The sequence below is a fragment of the Lycorma delicatula genome, chromosome 3, assembly GCF_047948215.1.
Source record: "Lycorma delicatula isolate Av1 chromosome 3, ASM4794821v1, whole genome shotgun sequence".
Lineage (NCBI taxonomy): Eukaryota > Metazoa > Arthropoda > Insecta > Hemiptera > Fulgoridae > Lycorma > Lycorma delicatula.
Genome location: NC_134457.1, coordinates 159941950 through 159954820, shown reverse-complemented (window position 1 = coordinate 159954820; position 12871 = coordinate 159941950). Strand labels below are relative to the sequence as shown.

Here is a 12871-nt window from a genome sequence, read left to right as displayed (position 1 = left end):
CGCTACGACAAATATCTAAATCGGAGTGGTGACTATGTAGAGAAATAGCTAACTAATAACTAATGACTATGTAAGTACTTGTTACAAATAAAAAATTTTTTATTTTCACTGGTTTTAATTTTGTGACCGATTGGACCTTGAAAAAAAAAATAACCCTCGTATTACAGACAAAGTTAGTTAACTGCATCATCCAGTATGAAACAGTCAAAGAAAAATAGCAATATTTTCAGTAAAAAAAGATTACTAAGCTGTTTCCTAACAGACGTAATACAAAAGATTATATTTTGGTAAATTAAAAAAATAGACAGTAATAAATACAACCACCCAGAAATAAATAAATTAATCTGCTGTATACAGTACTATATAATATATTGGACAAACATAAAACATATTCACACTAAAGTACAAAGGTCACAACCTTTAAAATACACATATAACCACATATTAACAGTCTCCTAACCACCTCAAAATAGACACAATCAGTTCCACTATTGAAAGAGTTAGAAGAAAACGTAAAAACATCTTAGTGTTTGTGTGTGTTTCTTATTACACATATTCTTCTAATTATAAACATAAATTTCAGCCTGAAAAAATACAAAGTAAAGCTGCTGCTAAGCCAAATCAATAAAAATCTATACATACGTAGTAGCAGGAGGTAGAGTAAGGAACTGTTTAAATCGTAATTCAAAAGCTTGTCCAATAGTGGTTATAACATCCTGAGCAAGACCACCACCACATTCTAATACATAACAAGCTCTCCACTCTCTAAGATCCTTTGCAACATATGCAACAAAATCTAATGTGTCCTGTAAAAATAAGTAAGATATTGTTATACAGTTACATTATAACATAGAAATGAATAATAACTATAGGTTTTATAAATATATATAGGTTTTATAATAACTATAGGTTTCTAAATGAATAATACTATAGGTTTTCATGACATCAATATAATAAAGAAAATCATCATATGGAAGTCAGAATTAATGCAAATTTGTAAGTGGTTTTAAAAAAACTACTTATCTATAAACAGACTTTAAATAGTTTAGTTCAATTGCTCCTTTATTTCAAATATCTGAATTTAATAGGATTTGAACCATTTTATCCATTCTGTCTGGCAAGTTATAACTGCAGTAATCTCACTGCTAATAATAAAATAAGTCAGTTTTTATATAAGCAAAAATGATTAAAAATCATAACTTATAAGCTTGTAAAATAGGGGTATACAATATGACTATAAGTTTTTGATTTTTGAACAATTTTCATGTTAATTTTTTGATTTCTAAAGGTGTTATAATATATAATAGAGGGAAAGTAAAAAAAACTTCAAATAGTCATACTTTTTTAAACCATCAAAACCTCAAGCCGGCTGAAATTCATAAACGGTTGGTTGTAATGTACAGTGATAATGTAATGTTTGAAAGAAATGTCCAAAAATGGTATGAAAGGTTTAAAAATAACAAAATTAATGTACACAATGAAGAATGTTCAGGGTGGCCCCCGATAATCACAGAGGACTTGTTGAAATGAGTCAATGATGAAATCAGAAAAGATCACCGCCCAACAATTTCCGACCCGGCCCTTCTTTTTCCTGATTTTACAGGAGCTGTTATCAGCATTATTCATGACCACTTAGGCTTCAGAAAGGTTTTTGCACGTTGGGTGCCACACATCTTAACGGAACATCACAAAAAAATCAGAATGGGATCTGCTTCAGAATATTTGATGCGCTACACATTCAATTGTTAGCGGCGATGAAACATGGATTTCATATTACACACCAGAGAGAAAACGGCACTCAAGTGAATGACATCATCCTCAATCACCAACCAGACCAACAAAGATCAAGTCACAACCATTTGGATACAAACAGATGGCCACAGTCTTTTGGGATCAATTTGGCTTATTGCTGATTGATTTCATGCCACGTGGAACTATAACTGCAGAAGCCTGCTGCGAAACTCTATGTAAATTACAGTGCACCATTCAAAATCGAAAACGTGGGCAGCTGACCGACAGCGTTGTCCTGCTGCACGATAATCCACACCCATATGTTGCGGGTCCAACACATGATACTAGAACATTTTGATGGGAAATTTACCATCCACCCACCGTATAGTCCGGACTTAGCTCCTTCTGATTACCGTTTGTTTGGGAAACTGAAAGAATTTTTAAGTGGTAAGCAATTCGTGGGTGACAATGAACTTAAAAATTCTGTTAATCAGTGGCTAAATGGACTGGCAGCAGAAATATGATGAGGGTATATTGAAGCTGGTGAATTGCTACAATAAATGTCTTAATTCATGTGGCAATTATATAGAGAAGTAGTAAACATATGTAGTTTCAGAATAATTTTTTTTACAATGAAACTGTCTTTACTTTAGACAAAACTACTCATGTGTGGTGTGTGTGATGTGTGTGTATATACTGCATACAGTAGGGAATGTTTGAATTATAATGTTGAATTACTTTTATATAAATTAACCATTATCAAAGTAGAACACTAATAAAGAGAGCAGTAATCAAATAAGCAACCCAAAATGAACGGATTCTATAAATCTACCTAAAAGCTATTTGTAATTTCTTATTATTTATTAATTTACTCTTTTTTCAAATGCAATGAAAATTCAGTAAATTGTTGCCAGCTTTCTTCTTTATAAATTTGTAATATAACTTATATAAGTGATAAGAGATACAATAAAGCAAAAATGCCAATCAAAGGATGGTTGAAGTAACAAAGATATCAAATTCACAGGCACAAACTAGAAAACAAATCTTTAGATACCAGACATAAATTTAAGAATTACAATAAATAATAATTCTTTTAAATATTTGTGTGGAGTTATTTTATGGCAATGAAATGTTAACAACAGTTAAGGTAGACATATAGAGTTAGGTTATATATACAGTTAGGTAGACATATATTACATTTTAATTTTAAAATGCAGTGGCAAAGAAGAATGTTAAAAATTGAGTTGAAAGAAAATAAAATAAATTAAGGTTTTATGAGAAAAGAGAAGTTTGTGGCAGAATCTTGTGAAAAGAAGGATAGATTGATGAATAACATATTTAGTCACCCAAAGTTAAAGAAATGGTTATATAAAAAAAAAAAAAATAGAGTAATACCAACAAAAATAAAAATTGGAATTTATATTTGTAAAATAGATATTAAGGATGTAGCTTTAAGCTACATCCTTAATATCCTATCAGGAGATACCCTATCTGGAGAATAGGGTCCACTGATTAAGGATCCTATTTTTGCTTCATGCAAAACAGAAATACATAAAACTAGTCAAACATAAGTAATAGAAAAATCATTTTTTATTCCATTTTTTATGTACATATATTAATGTAAAATAAATAATATAATATACAGGTGTCCCACAAAGAAATGGATAAACTTTCAGGACTTTCTATTGGGAAAATAATGAAAAAGTGTCATATAAGGTCTGGAAATGCTTTGTTTTCGAGTTACAGCTAGCAAAAGATTTTACCCGGATTTTAGCTCTTCTATAAAAAGAAGCCCTTCTGCAATTTTTGAGTTCAAAATTAAGGAGTAAAGTTGGTGGTTTCTTATGTAATTTGAGCTGAGAAATAGGATAAAACAGGTCCCAAAGCTGTACCTCCTGTAGATTTTAAGATATCTAATGTAAACCCTGAAATTCGGTGTTGAAACACAAGTTTTTTTAGGTTTGTAGCACAATAATTTTGTTTAATGACCAATAAATGTGGAAGATTTAGTAACAAAACCTGTACAGAACTTATTTCTGAGAAAATTAATGTAAATACAGCCAAAAAAATAAATAAAAATGTTAAAAATAAATTTTTTATTGAACCAAAACAGATGAAAAGTAGATGGAAAATCGTATTATTCTTAATATAGTAAAACAAAAAAATAAAATACATGAAATGATAGATGATAACAGAATAAAAAACTTTGCTTACAGTAATTTTTCGAAATTTCCTCCTTCACAATATACACAGCACTCTACCCGACGTAAAATATTTCTGGTGGCTTTCCGTATCACCTCAGGATCATTTTGTATTTTAAACTTTTCTTTAATATTAACTTTTTGTTGGTATACTTTCGATTTCATATGGCCTCAAATGAAGTAATTTAGTGGTGTTAACACAGGTGATCATGGTGGCCAATTGATTGTTCCACCAATTACAATTTAGTTTAAGAAATTAACATTCAAGTGACTTCTAGCTATTAAACAAAAATGTAGCATTGCAACATCATGCTGGAAAAAGGTACATCCTCCAAAAGAGGTGGCAAATTATTTTTCAAAAAATGAGCGTATGTATCTAACATATGCAAGGTTTTTATTGAAAACAGATGGTCTCAGAATTTTGACATAAATAATGCCACACCAAACATTAATATGAAATCTATGTTGGAAATTAGTTTCCAAAGTATCATGTGGATTATCCTCACGTCACAAATGACTATTTTTTAGAACTGAATACTGTTTCTCGTAAAAGAGGCTTCATCAGTAAATAAAATTAAATATACCTTATCAAAACTGTCTAGTAACCAAAAACAGAAGTTTAACTGCTCGGGGTAGTCTGTTGGCCACAAATTTTGAACTTTCTACAGGCAGAACGGATTTTTCTTTCTGTAGATGCACCACAATTTGTTTTCTGACAAACCAATGTGACATGAAATTCACCTTGTACTAGTGCCTGGACTATGCTGAATATGCTAACTCATACAATATTCATCATTAACACGATGAGTTACTTGGCACTCAACAGGAAACGAACACATTAGAAGTAAATGCATTCATTCGTAAATGATGGTACACCGAAGACAAAGTCTTCATATTTGGAATCCACCTTCCAGGAAATCCTGGAAGTTTTGTTATTTCTTCAATGGACACTCTGTATAAAGTTAACATATTGATTTCTAAATGTCCTGAGTAAATGTTCTAAGTATAAGAGATACATATTTCGTATGGCAACATACAGAGATGGATAGTTATTAATATTCAGTGTTTTAAAGAAAAATTGAAAATAATTTTGTGAAATGATGAAAAAATTAAATAAATTAACATACATAATTCCCATTCATTCACCCAATAAAAGTTGTGCAAAAATAATATAACACTATAAAGCCAGTATTAAATTATTTTTATGGCAATTAATTGTTAACTTGCTTTCTAAATTTTTATTAACAATCCAAGAGGAATTAGCAAAGAAGAGAGAATGGAAACACGTAAAGATTATGAACAATTTAAAAAAATAACATGAGCTTAAAGGTAATCAAAGAACTTAGGTGCAAAGGAAAGAGGAATGGAGACAGGATGGTGGGCCTCCCTCACTCATGATGATGACCAAAAACCAAATTTTCAACGTTCTTTCCTCTCATATTAACCTTTTCAAAAAAACTTGGTCTAAAAATAAATAAAGAAGTACACAATTCAGGAACTGTCAACATCAAATGGTTACCGAAATTATAAAAAATGTCACATGTTCCTAACTATATTAGGCTACCTGATTTTTTTTATATTTTGGTTTACTTGAAGTTTTAAATATAGCAGTGTTTCTATAAAAGGTTTCATTTGTTATTATTTTATACAAACATACTAAAATTGCTCGAAATAATACAACATTCTCATTAACTAAAAGATAGTACATAAAAAACATACTTACAGTATCTCCTCCAGAAGCAAAAGATATACGTGGCATATCATGGGTTGCAATTAGCTGACCAGAATCAAGTGCTCGTAATGAAAGACTTGTACTGGATATACTTAATTTAACATTGGCACCTGCATGATCCATTAGAGGCTGTTGTCCTATTGCTCGAGCAACTCTTTTATCAACCTATAAGAAAGGAATCATTAGTGATTAGCTATGTTCTTGTCCATGATATGATAGTCGGCCATGATATCAATTCAAAAACACAAACCTTTAAAACAACAAACCAAAACAAATTATATAATAAGCAGTAATAAATAAATGTAGTATAAGATTGTTTCTTTTGTATAAAGGTTTACAACAACAAACAAATTATTATAAACTGTATAAACAAAAAGAAACAAACAATATGAGTTAAAAAGATAAATACAGGGCAGCAAACAGGCAACAAAATGCTACTATATGATCAGCACTGCTACACATCCAAAGACAGTTACTTATTTAAAGAAAAATCAGCTCAAAAATTCAGGACTTAAAATGCAACAAGATATAATTTCTTTACAATAAGAATCAATTTTACAAAAAAGAATACTACAAGATGTCTTTGGAAAGTTTTAAGATTAAGCTTGCAATTTCAAAATGGCAGTGCATACAGGCTATTAACATCTAAATAATCCCCTTCTGACTGAACACAGACTCCAACAGTGTTTCCACATTTGGAAGCATTCCTGGAAATTTTCTTTCTTAAGCGTGTTAAGAAACCTCTCTGTATTTGCCTGGATGTCTCCAATTGAGTCAAATCAGTTCCATTTCAGCAAAAATTTCAATTTAGAAAACAGATAGAAGTCTCAATTTAGAATAGGGGCTAAATCAGGGAAATGGGGGGGGGGGGGGTTGCAGAAGCACAAGAATTTGGAATTTGGCCAAAAATTCTGCTATTGAGAATGCACAATGAGCCCCACATGTTGTCATGGAAAAGGAACAAATTCTTGTCTCATCAGAGCTGATGCCTTTTCTTCCGCACATTTTCATGCAAACACTGAAAGACACTTTTATAGTATTTCTAGTACATCATCCATCCATCTGTTCCCTACAAATTTGTGATGCACGATACCCATAGACTTGAAGAAACCCACCAACACTGTCTTCACATTCAACTGACTTTGTCATGCTTTTTTCAGTCAGCGATTTGGAACTCTTCAACTGCAATGATTGTGCCTTTGTCTCTGGGTTATATCCAAAAACTCATGATTTGTCACCTGTAATTATACTATTTAAAAAGTCATGGTCAGTCCTGGCCAAATTAATCAGTTCTTGGACCTTTCAAGTCTGTTTTTTCTGCTGGTCTGATAACAAGGGAATGAATTTCTCAGACACTCAATGCACGTTCAAATCTTTAGTTAAAATTCACTGAATCACATAGAAACTTAAATTTAGTTAATCAGCCATATTCCTAATTGCAAGTCTACAGTCAAGAGTGAACTAAACAGTGAACTTTAGTGTTTTTGTTTGTTTTTAAAGTGGAAGGCTAGTCAGACCAGGAATCTTCATCAACTGATTTGCAACCACCTTTGAATCTTTTGAACCAGATAAAAACATTTGACTGGTTCAGATATTTATCCCTGAGAGTTGTTTTCAAAAGTCTCCAAAGTTGATTTCCCACTTTGTAAACAAAATTTGACAAACTCACTGACCCATTTTTTCATCCATTTTGAAAAATCAATAATCCACTGAGAAATAAAAACATGTCCTCACTCACCACGATGCCACTCTCTACTGAACAAAGATACCGTGATCTTTTCAAAACTTCCTCTTCCACACCCACTGACAAATCTAATCCCTCCTATTGAGCAGTGGCAACACTGCTTTAAAACAAGATTGCCCTGAACGGAAAAGAGGAATTTCATGGTTTTTTTTCTTTGAGATTTTTACATAAGCAGTTAACATATAAGAAAATAATCTTTCACATACATTATAATTTCTCAATAAATAAAATAGCATATTTTTTCTAAGGATATTTCTTTAAATCTCTTACAAGAAATAGATGAATTACATTTAAAAGAGGCCAATATTCTTTTTTAATAGCAAACAATTTTAAAATGAAATACTTTTAAAAAAAATGAAAATTTTTCTTAAAATTTGACTCTGTAACTTATACAAGGATTATCCTGTTTTCTACTTACTGACTTATCTGTGTCACATTAGCAAATAATTGGAATCCTTTTTTTAAGTGTCACTTTTCAGGTAATTTTATGCCAGTTTTTTACTTTTTGTACGTTTTTTAAATAGTGATAAATATTCTTTAACATTAATTTAACAATTTAAAATAAGAATTTGTTCTTCAAAAGGGTTCTTGGAGATAATTATCAGCATCTTTTTCAATGGAGTTTCTGATATCATTATTATTATTAATGACTGTAGTCTTTGAAAAAGTGCCATTATTGAATGAATTTCTTTTTAAAAGTACAGTGATATTAAAAACGTCTTTCTAGAAGAAAGTTCTGATGATTAGCACCAAAAAATCCTTTGAAAGAATCACTTCCATTAATTTGAAATTAATCATTTATAATCGTCAATAATTTTGGAGGAAAATGACAACTAACTTTTACAAAAATTACACTGGGCCTAACAAGTTTAAATCCCACATAGATAAGAAAATAAGTAGCCAAAATCAATAATCCAACATATGCTTCAAAGGTTCAAGCTAATGTATCAAAGTTCCCAGCATTAAATTCTGTTGTAAGTTTTCCAGCAACAAGAGCAGAGAAATTTAAATCACAAAGTTTTACACAAGGACTCTGTAGTAAGTGCATGGAGCGTCAGAATTAAATGATAAAATCAAGCTAACTACAGCAATATAGACATGCAATTTACAATTTTACAGTTCGTAAAAGGAAATTCTACCATTTGTTCTGTTAATTCTTCCTGCTTCTGTCAAATTTAATTAAAAAATTCTCAAAAAAATATAATCATATCAACGTAAAATACAAATGACAATCAACAAAGATAATGCTAAAATGCCAAAATTATTTAAAATAAAACCAGAGTTAATGTTATTATAACTGATTATATACTTAGTAAATGTCTTAAGTAAAATAAAATTAATAAACCACAATAAAAAATCAACCATTACTTAGTTGTTTAATACTATAAGCAATGAAATCACTTGGAGTAAATTAAGGAAGATTCAAAATTATTAATAGATTCCATGATTGGAGATAGATTCCATGATTGTCTGCATCATCAGTTCCTTTCTTTTGTATTATTGTACTTTAAAATGATGTGTGCCATTAAATAAAAAAATAATTACTTAGTAATTCGTAATAATCAGCTAATTTTATGCAACAATTAGCATACATGAAATTGTTTAAATAAAATATTTAAAAAAAGGAACAAATATTCAAAGTACTTCTAAAAATAATTTGCTTAATAAAAAGAATAGCAACATATGAATTTCATGTACACTTATTTAGTAAGTTCAGTTCACTGTCAATTTATTGAGCATAAATTTATGTAAACAAAAGTGTTTATCGGTTAATGTTTTGTTTTGTTTTGTTTTTATTTGATTTTTTCTCTGCAAAAAATGGTTCAGCATTATCATCACCTGAACACAATGTATGTGTTGTAAAAAACCAAATTTCAAAAATTCACAATTAAAAATGAAATAAAAACGCCCAGAAAACAAAACGTGAAATATAAATACAATAACAATAGAATAAAAAAATTAAAACAAAATGAAAAATTAAAGTAGAAATTTAAAAGCAAACTAAAATATTAAAGATAAAGACAAAACAAAAAACTTAATCTAAATATCAAAACAAAAAAAACTAAAAGCAGTACTAAAAAATCCCTTTCAGCACGCCGGAAGGCGGAGATGCTAGATTTCACCGGTGCTAAGTAAGAGATTTTCACCTTAAAGTTAAGAAAAACTTAAAATTTACTCAATATGACAATGGTTGCATATGAAAAAACGTTTCACATGTTTAGTTTACAAGCCCCATCTTATTACAATTCCAGCAATATTTTGGTCATCCCTTGCCGTAAGGGTTGGTTATATAAAAAATTATTACAGATAAAAGTTTTAGGTAATGTTTAGGGGACTAACAACCACTTTAAACAAATTCGATACTGTGCCTATTAAGGGACTTTTGTCCCCTTTTTTTCTTCAAATCCTCATTTTTTCAACCCCTGGGCCAATGGTTGGTGATATCAAAAAACTTTACTTAGATAGGTTTTAGGCCCTTATCTAAAGAATAGTAGGAACTTCTCCCTAGTAGGAACGAATCTGATATTTTACTAATATCATATTAACTAATATTATTTTAACTAATCTGATATTTTAAAAAAGTTATAGGAATATTTTGTTTTTTGGTTTTTTGTTTTGGTCATGCATTACCATAAGAGTTGATATATCAAAAATTGTTTCAGACAAACATTTTAGATAATGTTTAGAGGACTAACAACCACTTTAAATTGATTTGATATGTGCCTATTAAGGAACGTGTGATCTTTTTTCCTCAAAACCCCATTTTTTCCACCCCTTGAGCCAATGGTTGGTGATATAAAAAAAAATTTACTTATATAAGTTTTGGGCCCTTATTCAAAGAATAGTAGGAACTTTAAACAAATTTAATATTTTATTTCATAAGAAAGTTATAGCGATATTTTATTTTATCGTAAAACAACCCCATGGTCCAATTTTGACTGTTAACGAACTCGACCGAGATTTTGGAACGAGTTATTTTTAAGGAACAATTTGAAAGTGATTGGTGCAAAATCATAGTAGTTATTGTCTCCACAAGAAAGTGAAAAAAAATAATATATATGTATAAATAAACTTTTGAGCTGATGGTAGTTTTGGGGTCTGTGGGATGTGAAACGTGGAGATATGTAAAAATTTTCTAGAGGTCAAATCATGATACCCATAACAATAGGTAGCTTTCTTATGAGATCTACCTAAATATGTAGAATATTAGCACCCCGGAGAAATAAAAACACCTGGTCTAAAACGTCTTTATTATTGCCCAGGATTTGACGAAAATTCCTGGGCAATTTAAATTTATGACACAGGGCCACATAACATTTGCATTCCACAAGAATGTGGCACACAGTCAAGTGGCAGTTGCATTGCATGCATACTGGTGCCATTTAATGCTGACATCAGATACCCATGAATAGCTCTCGTATGCCTTATCCGCAATCAACAGAGGACCACTTCCTCATGACAAATTTTCCTGTATGAGTAGTCCTACGGCAACACAAAACCTTTAATGTGCCAAAATTTGTTATCTACTATAGCTGTGCAGTCACCCTGCCACTTTGTGTGAAGAGTGAATTTCACACAGTTAATAAAATCGGATGTAGTAACATGGAAAATGAAGGGTGATTGACTACATGCGTCTTTAGCAGTAGAATTGCACGTTCATTATACATAATCCCCACATGGCTAAGGATCCAGCAGAAACTCACTCATGTATTGCGATGGTTCAACTCGGCGATTGCATTGTAGATTTCAGTGACAATAGGATGCCTGGAATAAAAATCTTCTAAGGCTTGGAGAGCACTATACAAGTCACTACAAATAAGGATACGATGGTATTTAGGGTTAATGATATTCAAAGCCTTATTTATAGCGTATAGTTCAGCAGTAAAGACACTTGTAATACCAGGTAGACCAAACACATAGGTTCGGTCATTAACAATAAATGCACAGCCAACAGTACTGTTCTGTTTTGAGAGAAACAGAACATGACACATGTTCTGAAACATTAAACAGAAATATGGCACATATTTAGAAATCAATAAAAAATCAATTTCTATCTTTTAACAAGTCTGCAACACCTTAGGTTGATCTTTAACAAAATCAATAACAATTTGCTGTTTCACAAATCTGATAAAAAAATATATATACAAGGGTTATTTTTTTTCAAGGTTCAATCGATCGCGAAATAAAAACCCGTGAAAAAATTCCGCGGGTTTGCGCATATGTATTGCGCAGCGTCTCTGATATGGCCTTCAATCACGCCGCGTCATTTCGTTTAGTTCTGAATACGCAGCCAGCACGTAAATATGTCTACAACAATAGCATCTCCCGCCAAGTGTGAAGTGCGTGCGGTAATTCGATTTCTTCAGGCTGAGGGGTGTAATGCAGTTGAAATTCATAGATGAATAAGTAATGAGTACGATGAGACTTCAATGAGTGACAGCAAAGTGCGACAATGGTGCAGGAACTTTAAAGTAGGACATATAGATGTTCATGATGCAGGCGGTCGGGAAAGGAAGCGAGTGTCAACTGATGATCTTGTTGAGCAAATGGAGAGGCAATTCAAGAAAATCGTCGGTTCACAATTTCTGTATTGGGCGATTCGTTTCCTGAAATTTCAAGGTCAGCATTTTGGCACAGACATCGAGCTGCAGACCAGCATAGAAACATGGCTGAAAACACAAGCAGCTCCGTTATTGGAAAGTTGGTACCATGCTATGACAAATGTCTAAATCGGAGGGGGCGACTATGTAGAGAAATAGCGAAACTATGAAAGTACTTGTTACAAATAAAATTTTTTTTTTATTTTCACTGTGGTTTTAATTTCGTGACTGATCGGACCTTGAAAAAAAATAACCATCGTAGATAAATAAAAACAGAACAATACACTAAACAAATCAAAAACACCCTTCAACTAATTAATTACTTCAAAACAGAATAAAAATAAAATCGTAAAAAAAAATTAATAATATTAAATTAAAACTTTTGAATGAGTCATTTATCATTACGTAATAAAAACTGTTTTAAATCATCAACAGATAAAATTTATCACAAGGACACACGTATCATAAAAAATGAATATATTATCTACATTCTTGAATTTTTACAACATAATTTATCCAAGGCTATTGTTATTATGAAATAAAAAGATTTTTATGCATATGTTACATGACATTGTGTTTAAAAGACAACCAAGTAAGACAAGAAAAAGCAAAATAAAAACTTCCATACCAACATACATACCACTTCCAAGAAAAACCTACACTGACAGCACTTCTGTTTAGAATTACATGTCAAAGTACAGGAAGATAGTTATCAAAAATAAAATATATAACTCTAGATTAAGATAAGAGTCATCTAAAAGATTATAAAAGTTGAAATATAATTTATAAAGTATACCTATTAAAATACAAGAATTTACTTATTCATTATAGCAACCTTATACCTTATACTTAATTTAACTTA

General features: G+C 30.9%; 1 protein-coding gene across 2 annotated transcripts in view; it reads right to left on the bottom strand.

Annotated features, from left to right (window-relative positions):
* Shc (SHC-adaptor protein) overlaps positions 1–12871 on the bottom strand; it is a 61247-nt gene that overhangs the window by 27719 nt on the left and 20657 nt on the right. For both annotated transcript variants that reach the window (XM_075360890.1, XM_075360888.1), the window contains exons 5-6: positions 5656–5829; positions 643–806 (exon numbers count right to left, since the gene is read on the bottom strand). In XM_075360890.1, the coding sequence (XP_075217005.1) occupies positions 643–806; positions 5656–5829 (338 nt within the window). The remainder of the gene's footprint in view (positions 1–642; positions 807–5655; positions 5830–12871) is intronic.